Source organism: Cervus canadensis, chromosome 2, assembly GCF_019320065.1.
Source record: "Cervus canadensis isolate Bull #8, Minnesota chromosome 2, ASM1932006v1, whole genome shotgun sequence".
NCBI classification, from domain to species: Eukaryota; Metazoa; Chordata; class Mammalia; order Artiodactyla; family Cervidae; genus Cervus; species Cervus canadensis.
Window position 1 is genome coordinate 20,892,226 of NC_057387.1, and position 20,893 is coordinate 20,913,118.

Consider the following 20,893-nt stretch of genomic DNA (forward strand, 5'->3'; position numbering starts at 1 on the left):
GGAGCCTGGCAGGCTTCAGTCCATGGGGTCACAAAGAGTCAGGCACAACTGAGCAACTAAACAGAACACGGCACATGTGGGTGTTTATTGCATTGCATTGTGTCTGTGTGCTCATGAAAATATGCTGTAATATATTATTGAGTGAAAAGTTCAAATGCAAAAACAGCACTCACAACCTGAATATGTTTTGGTAAAAGAAAAAAAGTTTGCATAGATAAAGATCTGGGGAAATACACAACCAGATGTAAAAATGATTTTCTGTGGATGATAGAATTCTATCATCTATCATTCTATCATCATAAGTTATTTTGTTTATTTATGCTTGTATTTTCTACAATGAAGAGAATTATTAAATAATAAGAAAAATCAATATTACAGAAAACTTAATACAAAGATTATCTAATGTATTAAAATTATCAAAATGAAATAAGCTATCTTGTGGGGCAGTGAGCTAACATGCTCTCTCTAGTCTGTTTAAGCATTAACCAGGTTACTGTAGAAGGACTTTTTTCTGCACTGAATGAGTGATTCTCTAATAATCATTTCAAACATTAAAGATATTGTGAATTTTGGACTCTTAATCCTTAAAAAAGACATTTTCAACTAAACAGGTAATGCAGTAATAATTTCTACTTTATTGTTTTGCAGCCACTCAGTTGTGTCCGACTCTTTGCAACCCTGTGGACCCCATGCCTAGCTTCCCTGTCCTTCACTATCTCCCAGAATTTGCTCAAACTCATGTCCATTGAGTCAATGATGCCAACCAACCATCTTATCCTCTGTCACCCCATTTTTAATTATGGAATGGATATAATGTCAAAAATGAGCCCAGGCATTTTTTATATGTTTCTGGCCTGGGTGGAGTGCAGGGTTAATGCGCTGCTTTGTAGTAAGAATGTACCACACCTTGCTGTAATTTTCTGATGAATACAAAGCACAAAGTGAGGATTAAATTATAGAGCTCATCCTGTCAACTATCAATCAACAGTTGTTTTTGAGCATCTTCTATATACAAATCATAGCACTGAGCAGACAGGAAAACACCAAGACATGTAAGATGCAACCACTGTCCTCAAGAAGCCTAGCATCTACTAGTTGCATATGATATCTGCCTTGTTTAACAAGGGAATGAGAATCAACAGCTGGTCCTTGGGTCTTGGCCCCACTTTGAGTTTCTCTTGTAACAAATACTACTGATCCCTCCACAGCAGTCCCCAAGGCATACTTGTTCCTAAGAAGGGCAGGAATTCTTTAATTTCCTGTAGCATAGCTGATATAACCTGGAACTTGCAAAAAGCCAATTACTGATTGTGGTTATATTTCTTATTAGAAAACTCTAAAATCTTTTGTTATAACCATCTCAAGTGTTAGGTAAAATAGTGTAAATATTCTTTTAATGTGTATCTATGCTTGTAAGCAAGTAGAAGAAAAGTTCTCAAGGTTCATAATTCAAGGGAGAATTTAAAACCAAACCAAAAAAATAAAAAAAAATAAAACCAAACCAATATAAGAAATCCATAAGTGGATATGGAAGCTGCCTGAGGGCAATGAGATTCATTCTCTAGGGGGTTGAGATTTAAGGTCATGAAGAGAAAGAGACATTGTTGGGAACCAAACAAAGAGCATCCTCAGTTAAAAAAAAAAAAAAACTGGACTAGAAGGAAGGATACCACAGACACAAGGAAGTTCGTCCACCTTAGCCTAAGTGAGTACTCAGTCACATCAGTCATATCAGACTCTGTGTGACCCTATAGACTATAGCCTGCCAGGCTGTTCTGTGCATGGGATTCTCCAAGCAAGAATATTGGACTGGGTTGCCATGCCCTCCTCCTGGGGATCTTCCAGACCCAGGAATTGAATCCACTTCTCTCCTGACTCTCTTGCATTGCAGGCAGATTCTTTATCACTAAGCCATCAAGGAAGCCCCTCCCTAGTCTGGGATTATGGTTATAATTTATAACCATAGGTCTGTGTTTCATATTGGTTTGCTGTTCTTCCATAGTATACCACACATGTGGTCTGAAAAATCCCTTATTTAAGGAATTAAAATAAAAATTGGTCCCAGGAAGATGACCTGGGTTGTTTGACAGAAACCAACCCAAAATTATTCTAGAGGGACTTGTCTTCAAAAAAACTATATAAGATGCCCACAGATAAAGTCCCACTGAAGATAAACTCACACTGTATTATTTTCTTCTTTGTTTTGAAATTTTAAATTATGAGTTCTCCTTCAGTGAAAGTCATTATATTCTAATTCTATAAACAACAGAATTAGACTGCCAAAAAAATTTAAAGAACTATATGATAACTGTTATTAAAATAAATATGTTTCTAATTATTTAAAACAGTAAGTAAGAAATTTAATACAAAGAAAAAGGGAATAGGAGAGGGATAAATTAGGATTTGGGGATTAGCAGATATGAACTACTACAAATAGTCAAAGCTATGGTTTTTTCCAGTAGTCATATATGAATGTGAGAGTTGGACCATAAATAAGGCTGAGTGCCAAAGAATTGATGCTTTTGAACTGTGGTGCTGGAGAAAACTCTCGAGAGTATCTTGAACAGCAAGGAGATCAAGCCAGTCAATCCCAAAGGAAATCAACCCTGAATATTTACTGGAAAGATTGATGCTAAAGCTGAAGCTTCAGTAATTTAGCCACCTAACGCAAAGAGCCAACTCACTGGAAAAGATCTTGATGCTGGAAAAGACTGAGGCAGGAAAAGTGGGCAACAGAGGATGAGATGGTTGGATAGCATCATTGACTCAATCAGTTCAGTTCAGTAGCTCAGTCGTGTCTGACTCTTTGCAACCCCCATGAACCACAGCACGCCAGGCCTCCCTGTCCATCACCAACTCCCAGAGTTTACCCAAACTCATGTCCATTGAGTCGGTGATGCCATCCAACCATCTCATCCTCTGTTGACCCCTTCTCCTCCTGCCTTCAATCATTCCCAGCATCAGGGTCTTTTCAAATGAGTCAGCTCTTTGCATCAGGTGGCCAAAATACTGGAGTTTCAGCTTCAACATCAGTCCTTCCAATGAACACCCAGGACTGATCTCCTTTAGGATGGACTGATTGGATCTCCTTGCAGTCCAAGGGACTCTCAAGAGTCTTCTCCAACATCGCAGTTCAAAAGCACCAATTTTTTGGTGCTCAGCTTTCTTTATGGTCCAACTCTCACATCTGTACATGACTACTGGAAAAACCATAGCACAGACGGATCTTTGTTGACAAAGTAATGTCTCTGCTTTTTAATATGCTGCCTAGGTTGGTCATAAATTTCCTTCCAAGGAGTAAGCATCTTTTAATTTCATGGCTGCAATCACCATCTGCAGTGATTTTGGAGCCCAGAAAAATAAAGTCAGCCACTGTTTCCACTGTTTCCCCATCTATTTGCCATGAAGTGATGGGACCAGATGCCATGATCTTAGTTTTCTGAATGTTGAGCTTTAAGCCAACTTTTTCACTCTCCTCTTTCACTTTCATCAAGAGGCTCTTTAGTTCTTCTTCACTTTCTGCTATAAGGGTGGTGTCATCTGCATATCTGAGGTTATTGATATTTCTCCCGGCAATCTTGATTCCAGCTTGTGCTTCCTCCAGCCCAGCATTCCTCATGATGTACTCTGCATATAAGTTAAATAAGCAGGGTGACAATATACAGCCTTGTTGTACTCCTTTTTCTATTTGGAACCAGTCTGTTGTTCCATGTCCAGTTCTAACTGTTGCTTCCTGACCTGCATACAGGTTTCTCAAGAGGTGGGTTGTACACCAAAAACTAACACAACATTCTAAATCAAATATACTTTGCTTTTAAAAAATAATTTTTCAAAATCAGTGATTAGATTTAGCTAAGAATAAAACATAAAAAGGACTTCCCAGGTGGCGCTAGTAGTAAAGAACTAGCCTGTCAATGCATAAGACATAAAAGAGTGCTCGGGCCTGGTGCGCTGGGAAGACCCAGAGGGATCGGGTGGAGAGAGAGGTGGGGTGGGGGATCAGGATGGGGAATACATGTAAATCCATGGCTGATTCATGTCAATGTATGACAAAACCCACTACAATATTGTAAAGTAATTAGCCTCCAACTAATAAAAATAAATGAAAAAAAAAAAAGAGTTGAGTTGGGAATCCCTGTGTTGGGAAGATCCTCTGGAGGAGGGCATGGCAACTCACTCCAGTATTCTTGCTTGGAGAATCCCATGGATAATGGAAGCTGGCAGGGTACAGTCCATAGGGTCACAAAGAGTCAGACACAACTGAAGCAGCTTAGCACACACACGTGCAGAAGATAAAAAAGATGGTGGTTTAACAAGTTATGAGTTTCTCACCTAAAATTAGTTTTGTTTCTCACATAAAATTCCAGAGTGTGGCCACCAGCACTGGCATTATGGTCCCACGGCCATCGGAGACTGATACGTCTTCCATCTTCCTGTTTACAACTCATAGGGGATGACACTTGTTCTTTAGGTTCAGCATGTAGTTCCAGCCATTAATACACAGTCCAAGCAGAGAGAGGAAAGAAGAGATAAAGGAGTAAAGGAGCAAAAGGCATGGGTCTATCCTTTAGCAAAGTATCCTGACAATACTTCCACCGGCACCTTGTTGGCCAGAACTGAGTCACATGGTCATGCTTAGCCACAAGAGAGCCTGGGATATTTACTCTGCACAGCCATGAACCTGACTAAAAAGTAGGAGTTTAATTAATGTGAAAGGAAGCGAGAATAAATATTGCAGTAAACTAACAAGTGACCAATGATATATTAAAAAGAGCTACAAAGAGAAATCATGAACTGGAATAGATATGTTGAAATGATATAGAATACAGTGTTTTCTGGAATAGAGTATATAAATGTCCTGCATGTTCCTAATAAGAGTTCCATAAAAGAAAGAATGAGTGAGGGGAAATATTTGAAGAGATGGCTTAACTTTTTTGAGAATTAATGAAAGTCATGAATCCTCAGAAACACAAATCTCAAGGGGAAGATGTGAAGAACCCCAGAGAGATGAAACAGATCACCTCCAAAAAAGCAAAATTTTGTCTAACAGCACTCTTCTCAAACGTTAGTGTCAGAAAACAGTGGGGAAAATATCTTGAAAGCAAACTGAGACAATATTTGCCAAGCTGGAATTCTATATCCAGCTAAAATATCACTTAAGGACAAAGAACAAATTAAAATTCTTCAGATAAAGATTGGTTTAGACACTCACAGATAGTAGCTAAAACAACTAGCAAAGTAGTTACTTCAGGAAGAAGGAAATGGAATCCAGAAAGAATGACTTGACATAGCAATTGGGTGGAGTGGAGGTGAAAATGAGGATTAAAATAAGCAAGCATTGACAGTATAAAATACTAGAAGTGATGATGGTTAACTTCAGGGTGTGAAGATGGAGATATAGTATTGGCCAACAATAAAATGTAAGGCAGGAAGAGGACAATTAGGGTTACTGTGTGTCAGCATAAACAGCTGTCTAGCAGATATGGTATCGACTTACAATAGCCTCTTTACAGCTAGTTGTTTCCATGGTTTCCCTTGTAGGCAAGGACTAAGATTTCTAACTTCAGCCCCCCTCTGGCACCACATGGCAAGTGCCTTTCCTAAATCCTTTACTTCCTAACCCCCTGCCCAATTTCTTGTTAAGGATTAAAAGATGATGGTGATAGAGTAAAAAGAAAAGGGCAAAAGGGAGAGTTACTTGGGAGGAAGAAGCCACATAGCTTGGTGACTGGTCAGACATGAAAGCCAGGCAAAGGGGGGGCTTCCCTGGTGGTCTAGTGGTTAAGACTCCATGCTCCCAATGCAGGGGACATAGGTTTGATCCCTGGTCAGGGAACTAGAGCTCACATGCTGTGCAGCATGACAAAAATAAAAAGGGAAGACTCAAAGCTGTCACTGCAGTTTTCAGTGTGGATGGTAACAGCGGCCCCACCATCTGAAGTAGAAAAATCAGAAACAAGAACAACAACCTAATTTGAGAGGTAGTTATATTTAGTAAGGGCATCCTAGGTGGCGCTAGTGGTAAAGAACCTGCCTATCAATGCAGAAGACCTAAGAGACGTGGGTTCGATCCCTGGGTTGGGAAGATCCCCTGGAGAAGGGCATGGCAACCCACTCCAGTATTCTTGCCTGGAGAATTCCATGGACAGAGGACCTGGCAGGCTACTGGCAGTCCAGGAGGGTCACAAAGAATCGGACACTATTGAAGTGACTTAGCACACATGCATGAGTCTGAGATAATCCAAATGAAAGTATTACATGTGAATCAGAAGCTTTCAATCTGTAATTTGCAGGAAATGTCATAGCTGGAAATGCAGATTTTGGAGACATTCACATAAGGGAATCACCCAGATTGTGTCTTTCTGCCTGAAATCCTAACCAAGAGCCTAGTACTTATTAGACTCTCAACAAAAGTATGACAAACCTAGGCAGCATATTAAAAAGCAGAGCCATTACTTTATCAACAAAGGTCCATCTAGTCAAAGCCATGATTTTTCCAGTAGTCATGTATGGATGTGACAGCTGAACCAAAAAGAAAGCTGAGCACCAAAGAATTGATGCTTTTGAACTGTGGTGTTGGAGAAGACTCTTGAGAGTTCCTTGGACAGCAAGGACATCTAATCAGTTAATCCTAAAGGAAATCAGTCCTGAATATTCATTGGAAGGACTGATACTGAAGCTGAAGCTCCAATACTCTGGTCACCTGATGTGAAGAACTGACTCATTAGAAAAGACCCTGATGCTGGGAAAGATTGAAGGCATGAGGAGAAGGGAATGACAGAGGATGAGATGGTTGGATGGCACCACTGACTCAATGGACATGAGTCTGAGCAAGCTCCAGGTATTGGTGATGGATGTGAAAGCCTGGCATGCTGCAGTCCATGGGGTTGCAAAGAGTTGGACATGACTGAGTGACTGAACTGAACTCAGCTGAACTGAAAAGTGTGAGAATGAGTAAGTGAATGAGATTTCTCCCCTATAAAAATAGAAATCAGATGGCTATGGGCTGAAGCTTAGATATTAGGTTCCGAATATAATGTGCAGATTTGGAGGTGGAGCTAAGAGAGAGAAGAGCAGGGAGGAAATTATTAAAAAGCCCCAAACACTGAGGAAATGGCGGTGCCACAAAGGGAGGTATAGAAGCTGGTCAACAGTGGTCAGTTGGACACAAAGACTTAAGATCCTACGGACTGAGAGAAGACGGTTGGATGTAGAGTTTGAATGATGACTTGGTCACCCTGGAGTGAGATCATCTAGCATGATGATTGGTGGAACAAACATTATTCAATGGGATTAAGGAAGATTTGATAAAAGATAAAACAATGAATGGCACTCTTTGAAACTGGAAGAAGACACTAAGAGAAAAAAAAAAGATAGATGGGCATGGTAGCTGGAGATGAAGTTAATGTCCTCATTTTTTAAGCTAAGGTAACACTTTAGCATGATTGAAAACATGGAAGAGAGACCTGCTGAGTCCCAAAATATCATGGTTCACTAGGGCTCCAGGATAGTTTCAGGAACTGTGGGTCGTTTCATAAGGCCAGGCCTTATCTATTCCGTGACCAGCTGTATAATCGCACCTGCCCTGGCTTCCTTGAGCTACAAAACTGTTGGCTACAAACACGTACTCACCTTGCCAGCCTTTGCACTAAAGTCTGTTTACTTTAACTTAAACCTTTTTTTCTGTCTTCTCAGCCTGGCCAACTCCTATACATCCTTCAGGACTAAGTTTAACCAGTAGGTTTTGCTAACCCCTCAGCAAGATAAGTGGTCCCCTTTCTGTGTGAGCCATTGAACCACTGGAGAAGAGTTGTTTGTATCAGACAGTATCTAGAATACACGTGCATGCTAAGTCATTTCAGTCATGTCTGACTCTTTGTGACACCATGGACTGTAGCCCTCCAGCTTCCTCTGTCCATGAGATTCTCCAGGCAGCTATACTCAAATAGGTTGCCATGCCCTCTTCCAGGAGATCTTCTCGACCCAGGGATCAAACTTGTGTTCTGCATTGACAGGTGGGTTCTTTACCACTAACAGCACTTGGTAAAGAATCTGCCTGCAATGCAGGAGATCTGGGTTGGATCCCTGGGCCAGGAAGATCCTCTGGAGAAGGGAATGGCAACCCACTCCAGTATTCTTGCCTAGAGAATTCCATGGACAGAGGAGCCTGGCAGGCTACTGTCCATGGAGTCTCAAAGAGTCAAATGTGACTGAGTGACTAACACCTAGCATATAGTAAGTGATTAATAAAGCTTTAATGAATGAAAGATTGAAGTTATGAATGAACAGAAAATCTCTGGATGGAGGTAAGGAATAGAGGGAAAAGGTTAATTCCATACTTTCAGTACATGTAATCATACTTCATACCCATAGAAGAATGGACTTTTAAGCACTGCAAGCTAAGTTTCCAAGCATGTGGAGCTGATATAGTTACATTATTGGCAAAAGATCTAATGTATTCTTAAGAACGCGATACATCATTAAATGAGATACACTGGGAACCATAGCTCTTGCTATGATGTAATGTCTGCGGAGAAGGGGAGATATTTGCTTTTCTAGGGTGGACTATCACACGTCCTGAGGCAAACCGACATATTTCAGATTTATCAGGGCCAAATCATTCTGATCTTCTGCGGTGTCATTAGGGAGGGTGTTTTCCTCGCTTAGTATGAATGCCAGTTTTCCTGTTCAACCAGTTCTTCTTAATTAAGATGAAACTGCTATCCCTCCAGATGGAATCTCTCACTATAACTGTTCCATGGTTTAAAGAGTCCAAGATGGATCATGCAATAGGAGGAAAGGTCTTGTGTAATTAACCTGATTTGGATGAAATACTTTAGCTTCTGAAATTCTGCACTGTCCTGGTTCTCCTCTCCTTGGAATTCTAGACTCTAAGGCCTCAATATAGTCCTATGGATTGTCTAGTCAAAATCTCTGAATAGTTTCTCTGGTTCTTCTTTGCCCTCTTCATTTGGAGCTCACCTTCCCCACTAAGAGTTCAGTTTCTCCCTCTACACAACTTGTGGTTTTCTGTTCACCCATTCATTCATTCATTCACCCAACACATTTAGACTGGCTGTTTTCTGTGACCAGTCTCTATTCTTTATTCTGAGGTTATTGCAGTGCAGACCAGGTCTGTTCTCTCAATAACTTTCACTGAAGAGATGGGAACACATTCTTTCTCAAGTAATTGACTTTCATCTCTACATGACTTATTTCTATGTGTTTCAGGGATTCTGTTTCTGGATCCCAGCCCCACAGCCTGCCTCACGGTCATCTGCTGCTAGCACCTCAAACTCAACATCTCCTAGACTGAAGTTACCCTCTTCCTCCCCACATCTGTCTTCTCTTGACTTCCCTGTTTTGTCAGCAGTATCGTCATTTTCCAGTCATAGGCCACAAAGTCTGAGAGAATCCCACTTGCCTTCTCTTCTGTAGTCCCAATGCATCGCCCAGCTCTGCCTATTCTTCTGACATCTGTCATCTCCTTTTCTCATCCACTGCCATGTCCGAAGTTAGGGTCCTCACTTCTAGCCTGGGCCACTGTGGCTTCTCACCATGATATGCCATATTTCTTCCATTCACTTCCTCCTCCAGGGCATCCTAATCACCACTGCCTAGTTAATCTTAGGGTCATGTCAGAGAGTACGGTCAGTGTTATGCAGATAAACTTCTATCTTTCAAAGAAGAGAGGCATGGTGACCCACTCCAGTATTCTTGCCTGGAGAATCTCATGGACAGAGGAGCCTGATGGGCTGCGGTCCATAGGGTGGAAAACAGTCAGAAGCAACTTAGCTCGCATGCATGCTATCTTTCTAAAGTATTTCTTTCAAAACTATTTTCCTACCATCATATGCCACAGTTATATGCAGTTTCAGCTCCTTGATTTAGCAATCATTTGGTCTCATTTCTCTTCTCTAAGGATGTGTCCTCATGGTGTTTCTACACACCACCACCTCCACCTTGGATCTTCTTTCTCCTCCCTCTTCAAGCAAAAAAACTACTCCCCTTTTTTGCTCACCTTTCCTCTAAAAACACATATTAGAGCTCAATGTTCAGAACTTTGGTTTTGGAGTCAGACATACATAGTTCAAAATCATGTTCTACCAGTTACAAGTTGTACAACTTTGAGATGGCTACCTAATATAATAATATCTTAGTTTTCTTATCCCAAAAATGTAAGAGAGAAAGAAAAAACTTAGCTTATGGAAGAGTTGTGAGGATTAAGTGAAATAATGCCCAGCTCAGCTCATAGTATCTGACTTATCTCATCATCAAACCTGTATGCCAAGCAACTGGAATTCCAAGCTACATGTGGCTCAGCTGGTAAAGAATCCGCCTGCAATGCGGGAGACCTAGGTTTGATCCCTGGGTTGGGAAGATCCCCTGGAGAAGGGAAAGACTACCCCTGGACTGTATAGTCCATAGAGCCGCAAAGAATTGTACACAACTGAGCAACTTTCACTCACTCACTCACTCCTAGTAGTAAAAGGTTCTAATGGGGCCAGCATAACTGTGAGCACTCCGTAAGCATCATAGCCTCAGGCTGTCAGGGAGTTAGGAACCCCGTAATCATATGCCTTCCTTCTCTGTGAGATGATTCCCACCTTTCTGCTCAAATAGTGTTTTCTCAGCCAGGCCTTCCCTGGTCCCCATCTAAAATCTCCGTAAACCTTCAGTTCACATCAGTACATCTATCTTCTTTATTTTCATCGCAACACTTTTTACTATGTGGAGTAATCTGATTTTCCTGCTCACTTTGTTGTCTGTCTTTGTCCTAGAAGGTAAGGTCCACGCAGGCAGAGTCTTGGTCTCACTCTTCATCCTGTCCCAGCACCGCAAAAGGCATCTGACAGAGTTGAGTAAATGGATAAACCACTGAGTTTCTGCACCCCAAAGTGTCTTCATCCTTCAGACACAACACAGATCCCTTCTCCATGAAGTCTTGTGAATAACTCAGTCCACAGTCACTTACCTCCATTGGAAGTCCTGTAACAAATTGTAGTTGGGCTTGAGTTAACTAATTTTCATATTAATAAGTGGTTCAGTTCAGTTCAGTCACTCGTGTCTGACTCTTTGAGACCCCTGAACCACAGCATGCCAGGCCTCCCTGTCCATCACCAACTCCTGGAGTTTACCCAAACTCATGTCCATTGAGTCAGTGATGCCATCCAACCATCTTATCCTCTGTCATCCCCTTTTCCTCCCACCCTCAATCTTTCCCAGCATCAGGGTCTTTTCAAATGAGTCAGCTCTTCATATCAAGTGGCCAAAGAATTGGAGATTCAGCTTCAACATCAGTCCTTCCGATGAACACCCAGGACTGATCTCCTTTAGGATGGACTGGTTGGATCTCCTTGCAGTCCAAGGGATTCTCAAGAGTCTTCTCCAACACCACAGTTCAAAAGCATCAATTCTTTGGTGCTCAGCTTTCTTTATGGTCCAACTCTCACATCCATACATGACCACTGGAAAAACCATAGCCTTGACTAGACGGACCTTTGTTGACAAAGTAATATCTTTGCTTTTTAATATGCTGTCTATGTTGGTCATAGCTTTCCTTCCAAGGAGTAAGCATCTTTTAATTTCATGGCTGCAATCACCATCTACAGTGATTTTGGAGCCCCAAAAAATAAAGTCAGCCACTGTTTCCACTGTTTCCCCATCTATTTGCCATGAAGTGATGGGACCAGATGCCATGATCTTAGTTTTCTGAATGTTGAGTTTTAAGCCAACTTTTTCACTCTCCTCTTTCACTTTCATCAAGAGGCTTTTTAGTTCCTCTTCACTTTCTGCCATAAGGGTGGCATCTACTGCATATCTGAGGTTACTGATATTTCTCCTGGCAATCTTGATTCCAGCTTGTGCTTCTTCCAGCCCAGCATTTCTCATGATGTACTAGGCATATAAGTTAAATAAGCAGGGTGACAATATACAGCCTTGACGTACTCCTTTTCCTATTTGGAACCAGTCTGATGTTCCATGTCCAGTTATAACTGTTGCTTCCTGACCTGCATACAGATTTCTCAAGAGGCAGGTCAGGTGGTCTGGTATTCCTATCTCTTTAAGAATTTTCCATGGTTTATTGTGTTCCACACAGTCAAAGGCTTTGACACAGTCAATAAAACAGAAATAGATGTTTTTCTGAACCTCTCTTGCTTTTTCGATGATCCATCAGATGTTGGCGATTTGATCTCTGGTTCCTCTGCCTTTTCTAAAACCAGCTTGAACATCTGGAAGTTCATGATTCACGTATTGCTGAAGCCTGGCTTGGAGAATTTTGAGCATTACTTTACTAGTGTGTGAGATGAGTGCAACTGTGAGGTAGTTTGAGCATTCTTTGGCATTGCCTTTCATTGGTATTGGAATGAAAACTGACCTTTTCCAGTCCTGTGGCCACTGCTGAGTTTTCCAAATTTGCTGGCATATTGAGTGCACCACTTTCACAGCATCATCTTTTAGGATTTGAAATAGCTCAACTGGAATTCCATCACATACACTAGTTTTGTTCTTAGTGATGCTTCCTAAAGCCCACTTGACTTCACATTCCAGGATGTCTGGCTCTAGGTGAGTGATCACACCATCGTGATTATCTGCGTCATGAAGATTTTTTTTGTACAGTTCTTCTGTGTATTCTTGCCACCTCTTCTTAATACCTTCTGCTTCTGTTAAGTCCATACCATTTCTGTCCTTTATTGAGCCCATCTTTGCATGAAATGTTCCCTTGGTATCTCTAATTTTCTTGAAGAGATCTCTTGTCTTTCCCATTCTATTGTTTTCCTCTATTTCTTTGCATTGATTGATGAGAAAGGTTTTATCTCTCCTTACTATTCTTTGGAACTCTGCACTCAAATGGGCATAACTTTCCTTTTCTCCTTTGCTTTTCACTTCTCTTCTTTTTACAGTTATTTGTAAGGCCTCCGCAGACAGCCATTTTGCTTTTTTGCAGTTCTTTTTCCTGAGGATGGTCTTGATCCCTGTCTCCTGGACAATGTCACGAACTTCCATCCACAGTTTTATCAGGCACCCTGTCTATCAGATCTAGTCCCTTAAATCTATTTCTCACTTCCACTGTATAAATCATAAGGGATTTGATTTAGGTCATACCTGAATGGTCTAGTGGTTTTCCCTACTTTCTTCAATTTAAGTCTGAATTTGGCAATAAGGGGTTCATGATCCGAGCCACAGTCAGCTCCCGGTCTTGTTTTTGCTGACCGTATAGAGCTTTTCCATCTTTGGCTGCAAAGAATATAATCAATCTGATTTCAGTATTGACCATCTGGTGATGTCCACATGTAGAGTCTTCTCTTATGTTGTTGGAAGAGGGTGTTTGCTATAACCAGTGTGTTCTCTTGGCAAAGCTCTATTAGCTTTTGCCCTGCTTCATTCCATACCCCAAGGCCAAATTTGCCTGTTACTCCAGGTGTTTTTTGACTTCCTACTTTCGCATTCCAGTTCCCTATAATGAAAAGGACATCTTTTTTTGGGTGTTAGTTCTAAAAATTCTTGTAGGTCTTCATAGAACCGTCCAACTTCAGCTTCTTCACTATTACTGGTTGGGGCATAGGCTTGATTACCATGATATTGAATGGTTTACTATCAGCTGAATATTAATGGTGTAATAACAGCTACAGTTTATTGGGCACTTGTTGTGCTAAGTGGATTTACACACATTATCTCATTTAATTTCTTTTGCAATGGTATAGAGTAGGCTAAATTTTGCAAATGAAGAAACTGAGGCTTCAGAAAAGTTACACAAGTTTTTTTTTTTAACATATCTATCTATTTATTTTCAGATTCCTTTCCCTTACAGGTTATTACAAAATACTGAGTTGAGTTCCTTGTACTAGTTAATAGGTCCTTGTATTTATCTAGTATATATATATATATATAGTAGCTTCCCTGGCTCATGGGTAAAGAATCCACCTGTCAATGCAGGAGATGTGGGGGAGCTAGAGTCAATCCCTGGGTCAGGAAGATCCCCTGGAAGAGGAAATGACAACCCACTCAAATATTCTTGCCTGTGTAATTCCATAAATAGAGGAGCCTGGTGGGCTGCAGTCCATGGGGTCGCAAAGAGTCAGACACAATAGAGCCACTGAGCAGTCATGCACACAAAAATTTCTCATCTAAATTCATTTGAACCCTTGTAGTGCTTATCTGTATCCTGTTCTGTTTTTTATTTTTCCTGTATTTGTATATATGTATCCATTTGTGACATTATTTCTTGTATGTCATATTATCATTCATATCTAGTATGTTTATTTACCATGTTTCTCAAATTAGACTATAACCTCCTTGTGGTCAAGACATACATTTGTGCATCTCCTAGAATTGTTTCATTCAATATTTTACACATGATACACTAATTAACACCCATTTACTTATTAACTTTTAATATTTACCTGGAACAGTTTAAATGCTAGGAATGCAATGACAAATAAGCAATAAATAAACATTGTCTCTAAATAATTAATTGGGTGTCATTATTCCCTGGTGGCTCAGTGGTAAAGAACTCACTTGTTCAGGAGACATAGTTTCAATCTCTGAGTCAGGAAGATCCCCTGGAGAAGGAAATGGCAACCCATTTCAGTCTTCTTGACTGGGAAATCCCATGGACAGAGGAGGCTCTATTCCATGGGGCTGAAAAAGAGTTGGACACAACTTAGCCACTAAACAACAGTAACATTCAACTATCCCTGTGTGCAGATTAAGATGTGGCTCTTCAGATGGATAAAGCAAACTATGGTTACCAGGGGCTACACAGCTGGTAGGAATAAATTGCGAAACTAGGAAAGAGATATGCACACTACTCTATATAAAATAGATAACTAGTTAGGACCTATTGTAAGGCACAGGGAACTCTACTCAAGACTCTGCAATGGCCTATATGCAAAAAGAATAAAAAAAAAAAAAAGAGTGGATATACCTATGGGCTTCCCAAGTGGCACTAGTGGTAATGAACCCAACTGCCAAGACTTAAAGAGATGTGGATTCAATTCCTTGGTCAGGAAGATCCCCTGGAGAAGGCTAAGGCAACCCACTCCAGTATTCTTGCCTGGAAAATCCCCTGGACAGAGGAGCCTGATGGGTTACAATCCACGGTGTCACAAACAGTAGGACATGACTGAAGCAACTTAGCATGCACGCATGTGTATGTGTAACTGATTAACTTTGCTGTACATCTAAGACTAACACAACATCGTAAATTATACTCCAATAATGTTTTGTTTTGTTTTTTAAAAAGAAGTGGCTTTTGGCTCCCTTGGAGAGCAGTGCAAACCCTAGTCCAGAGACTGCCACTTCTTTGCTGAATAACCTCAGGGGTATCGGGTAAACTCTCAGAGCCTCCCCCAATCTGTTAAACAGAGAACATAATATGTCTTAGAGACTGTGAAAGAGATATGTGAAAACACCCTAAAAACTGCTAAGTTCTATATAAATATAAGTTGATATTTTTATTACTGTAATAACATAAATGAAGCAGGAACTGGATCCATCATGAATAAAATACTCTCAGAAATGCTGTCACTGTCTTACTGATAATTTTCAGCCTTATTCTCCAAAGATGATAAGAAACGTGATTCCGCCTGTCACAGTGTACTTGGGTGACAACCTTTGAGTAGGATTTCATGTTGCCAACTCCCCTCAGGTCCAGAATTCCCAGGGGAGACTGCCACCACCTCCAAGGGAATGCCTGTGCCACTAACAAGCTTTGCCTGCTATTGGAAATCTGAAAAGGCTACGCGGCCATGAGCAGAGAGCTCCAGCCCATCCAAAGCAGCTTCCTGGGTTTCTGTAATAGAACTATTCTTAGAATGCCCAAACCTTTCTCATCAGAGTCTCCCTGCAGTGGCCTGCTGGGGGTCAGGGACACTTGAGCCTGGCAGTACCACCATCTCACAGTCAACCATTTAATTCACATCTTTGTGCCTCATGTTCAAGGGTGTGTACTCCCGTTGGGTTCACGTGTCTCTCAGTGAATCACCATCTTTCTTTCCCAAAACTCATGCCTCAGCTTCCTAATTAAGGGTCACCTCCCACCCTGAGGTTGGTTTTCCTATCTGTCTATTCTGAGTCAGGCAGTTCTCCCTTCCCACCTCACCTCTCCACCAAGTTCCAGGGCTTGTTGCCTCAACACACATCACTGGTGTGGGAGTGTCAGGTCCATGGGTGATGTCATTTGTTTGTAAACAATTTCCACAAATCACCTCCCACTGGAAACTACAGAGTCTAACAGATGGAAACAAGGGCCCCTCCCATCCAGAGTGGGACTGCCTTTCAGAGCCTCCCTGACAGGGGTCATTGAGTCTCAACTTTAAATATCCTGGATGAATCAATGAAGAATTTCTTACCTTGCCTCTAACCAAATAACCTGGGCTGGGTGGATGCCGTGACAGAGTTTACCAGTCACTGGGTCATGGATGGAGCAGCAGCCAAGAAGCCAAGCTTCAATTTTCTAAGAGCCTGGGTGTGTCTGCAGAGGCCAGAGTGTGATGGTGATTTCTAAAGCAGGAGAATATGATACCTTGAGTCTGAGAAGATGGACTTTGGAGTCAGACAGACCCCAGTTCAAATCTCATCACCCTCACTCACCATCTGGGGGCCTGAGACTTTCACTAGCTGTGCAGTTTTGGCCAAGTCACTGAAACTGATCCCCAGTTTCATCATCACCTAAAAAAATAGGGAACTTCGTGTCTATATATGGAGACTATTGTGAGGATTTAAATGAGATAATATATGTAACGTGACCAAGGAAGCATGAGAACAGAGTGAATGCCCAACAAATGGTAACTATTGCCACTATTATTAATACCATGATCATCACCTCATCCCTTCTGAGCCCGGCATACACTGCTACAGAGGACTTTGTTGTGTTTCTTCTTCCTGAAATGACTGAACGAGGTCTGTGCCTGCAGAATGGGGTTTCAGAGCTACTCAGGATGGCTCCATCACAACCACCACCTCTAGAGAATGACATTCCCGCATTTCCATGCCCTGCACTTCTCATCCTGCAGGGTCCCGAAAACCCATGGCTCGCTGTTGGACCTCAGCTGTATGACTGAGGCTTGGAGCAGGAGGTTCGAAGTCTCCTGCAACAACCAACTGGCAAAGCAGTTGGCTAGTGATCCTCTGTACCAGAAGTTAAGTCTCAGCTCACCTGACTCCAAAGCCCCTTAAGACCTGCAGATCCAAACCTTTGCCACACAGCTGCCTGTGCCTGATGGATAGGGGAGTGAGCACCTCCATGGAGCAAGGCTCTGGAAGGCTTCCCAGGACCAAGCAGAGCAGTTAAGAGCATAAGTCCTGGCTTGTCCATCATGTATTGGCTGAGTGACTTTGAGCCAGCTCCTTAACCTCAGTTTCTCTTCTGTAAAATGGGGCTAACAGCACCTACCTCCTTGAGTCACCGTGAGATGATGCATGTCCCATAAAGCCCTCAGAACACTGCCTGGCTCCATATGTGACTCCTGCTATCAAGATTAAGTACCAGAAAGCCACTCTTATGCAGGCATGAATTTCAGTTTCCCGCCTTTTACAAATCTGCCAAGCCAGAGCTGAGCGGAGAGGATGGAGTAACAGAACACGATGATAAATACACTAAAAAAACTAAAGAACAAATAACAGAGGGGGTTTCTCAGGAGGTAGAAGCTTTATTATGACATGTCTTCGAACAACAATCAAATCAGTAAGCATTTATTGAGTGCCAACTGTTTGCAAGCCCTTGCAGACAGTAAAGTCCACCCATGGCTTTCAGGTTCCCAAGGAGAAAAAGCACACGTGGGTCAGGAAGCTTTGTGAGGCTGAATACAGAGTGGGTGTCCGAACATCCAAGAGCAGTTAGCTTTGCGGGGAGGCAAGCTCTGAGGCCCCGCCTCGCAGGGGAGCGCGGTACGGAGGGGCACAGGCGCGGGGTGAGAGCAGCTCTCGCGAGGGTACGGGAGTGGCCTCAGCATCCGCAGCAGCCGGAGGAGCTGGAGTATCGCGAGCTCTGGTTGCTGCCTCCGCAGCAGCCGCAGCCGCTTCTACCCTGCCGGCGGCGCCTCCTGGGGAAGCAGCAGCAACCGACGGAGCTGGAGCCGCCGCAGCCACAGTCCCCGCAGCAGCCGGAGTCGCCGCCGGAGCCGCAGCAGCCGTTGCCGCAGCACCCAGAGCTGCAGGAGGAGGTGTCGGGCGCCGGGGCGGGACAAGGGGTGGGGCCCTGCGAAGGGCCCTTGGGAGAGCCTTTGGCGCTCTGCTGAGAGGACATCGTCACGGAGAACCTGAAAGAGAAGCAGCTTTTCGTATGCGAGTTCTGTTTCTTTCCAAACAGGGCTTTTGAGATGTGCCTTTGTGAGCACGTGAGCCTGGCCTAATGCCAGGAAGGAAAACGCATACACACACACACACACACACACACACACACACAAACGCATACACACACACACACACACACACACACACACACACAAACGCATACACACACACACACACACACACACACACGCACACACAGCAAGAAAAAGGGGAAGCAAAGGAAAACCTCCATACAGGTATTCCAGTGAGTGAGTTCCCCTGAGTTAAAACCTGCCTACAGTAGCCACGTGAGCCTGGCCTAATGCCAGGAAGGAAAACGCATACACACACACACACACACACACACACACACACACAGCAAGAAAAAGGGGAAGTAAAGGAAAACCTCCAAACAGGTATTCCAGTGAGTGAGTTCCCCTGAGTTAAAACCTGCCTACAGTAGCCACAGCCTATGAAAAGAAATCAATGGTTTCCCATTTTCTCTGACTAGAGTAAGGACCACCCAAGTTCTTTACAGTGGAAAAGAAAGGATACTGTGGCAATTTTTCTGTCTGATTCAGTCCAAAATCTTCTCCCTGTCTCTTTTCCCCTCTCCCATGTCTCTGTGGCCATAGGCCTTCAAGTGTTCCCCTAGCCATCAGCATTGCATTAACACTAATGGGGTTTCCACAGTGGCTCAGTGGTCAAGAGTCCACCTGCCAAGCAGGAGACTCAGGTTAGATCCCTGGATCGGGGAAGATCCCCTGGAGAAGGAATGGCAACCCACTCCACTATTCATGCCTGGATATTCCCATGGACAGAGGAACCTGGTGGGCTATAGTCCACGGGATCACAAAGAGCCAGGCATGACTAAGTGACTAAACGACGACAACAGTTAGAAAATACTCAAGTCACACATGCATCTGCCTGTCCCAGTCATTTGGGTCTAAAGAATCCACAAACACCAGAAGCATGTCCTGGCCTATGTCTGTCATCCCCCACGACCATAAGGAAAAGGAGAGTGGGGCAAAGGATGGAAATACATCCCCGTCCAGGGAGCCAAAGACCTGGGTTCTAGCAGAGTCACATCTCTGCTGTAGACTTGCCGTGTGACCGTGCAGTCCCCCCACCCCCAATCCAGCTTCCACGTGCTCACTGACACCAGGCAAGTGTCACTGAAGCTTAGGGCACTCTCCAGGGCCCTGGACACTGACACTTGAAGCTTAGGGCACTCTCCAGGGCCTTCCTTCTATATCTCCCTGCTAGCTATGTTCTGCCTTCTCCTCCCCTCTGTCTTCAACTCTTCCCATCCTCCTCCCCCAAGTTCCACTTGGAGACTTACCAGACCCTGGCTTCACCAGAAGACTCACTCAGTTTTCCAACTGGAGTGGGCCACCTGCTAGGCAGTGGATTGAGCAGTGTCCAGCCAGAGAACCTTTTATAAGAACCCAGGCACTGGCTCTTGGGAGGGGCCCATTTCCCAACAGACATGGTCAGCTGACACATCCCAGAGACATTCATCACTCAGGTAGCCCCGGAGGTGGTGCACGTGTGTATTCAAGTCACCTCACAGAGGTGCCAGGATTGCTGCAGCATGTTTGCTTTCCAAATAGGACTCTGTTCATAGCTGGGAGGGCTATGTGTGTGCTAAGACAGGGCTGGGGGGCCCGAGTGAGGAGAGGTCTGGCCCTCTCTTGGGACCTATTCTCTTTGCCCTTTTCTACAGTGTACAGTCATACACATAAACAGACACACACACACACACTGTTCCCCTGTTCACACACTCATCTCAAGGTAGCTATCTAGATGGTCGTTTGTAGTCCAGTTGGTATCTTGGTTCACATCTCTCAGGATCTTGGTCCTTAGCCCCTCAAGGAAGACCAAAGTTTATGGGAAAAGCCTGGTGGGTTTCATCCAAATTCTTTCAGGTGGGATTGAGTGAAGATGATGGTGGAGATATGCCTATGGGAATCTCAGTGGCAATTTCTCTCTGTTACTGAAGACAAGAAGAAAAACCCAAGCAAAGTTATGTAACAGTTAAGACCAGGAAAGCTGTGAATGTAGTTAGGTTAGGTTATCTATCATACCCGCATATAACCCTGATGAACCTAAAAGAAATATACAGGATGCTGGTCCACGTGACAAATACTAAGTCAGATTGTGAGACTCTCTGCTCCTGACTTCATCTCAAACTCCCTTTGAAGATAGGTTCTCCCTGGGGCCACTGCCCAATGTGAAGCGAAAGAAAGAAGGGAAGAAGAAAGAAAAAGGAAGGGAGGAAGAAAGGAAAGAAAGAGAAAGGAAGGAAGGAAGTGTGGAGAAAGAGGGTGGAGGGAGGCTAGGAGACCTGTCCCAAGGTCCAAAGTGTCCATCAAAAATGGTGCCTTTAGAATAACTAGGGCTTCCCTGGTGTCTCAGATGGTAAAGAATCCATCTGCAATGCAAGAGATACAGGTTCAATCCCTGGGTTGGGAAGATCCCCTGGAGAAGGGAGTGCTACCCACTCCAGGGGATCTTCTCCAGTATTCTGCCTGGAGAACTTCATGGACAGAGGAGCCTGGCAGGCTATAGTCCACGTGTTGCAAAGAGTCAAACACAACTGAGCAATTAACACACA

At 43.2% G+C, this 20,893-nt stretch overlaps 1 protein-coding gene across 1 annotated transcript; it reads right to left on the minus strand.

Moving 5' to 3' along the window:
- Positions 1–17,634: 17,634 nt before the first annotated feature.
- On the minus strand, positions 17,635–19,696 carry CRCT1 (cysteine rich C-terminal 1). Its single transcript, XM_043446841.1, has 2 exons — positions 19,619–19,696; positions 17,635–18,263 (listed from the first exon to the last, which is right to left on the minus strand). Exon 2 carries the CDS (start codon positions 18,248–18,250, stop codon positions 17,951–17,953), a length of 300 nt encoding a protein of 99 aa, XP_043302776.1. The 5' UTR covers positions 18,251–18,263; positions 19,619–19,696; the 3' UTR covers positions 17,635–17,950.
- Positions 19,697–20,893: the final 1,197 nt, after the last annotated feature.

Coding starts and splice junctions, on each gene's coding strand:
- CRCT1 (XM_043446841.1), bottom strand. CDS start 18,250: ATGTCCTCTCAGCAGAGCGCCAAAGGCTCTCCCAAGGGCCCTTCGCAG.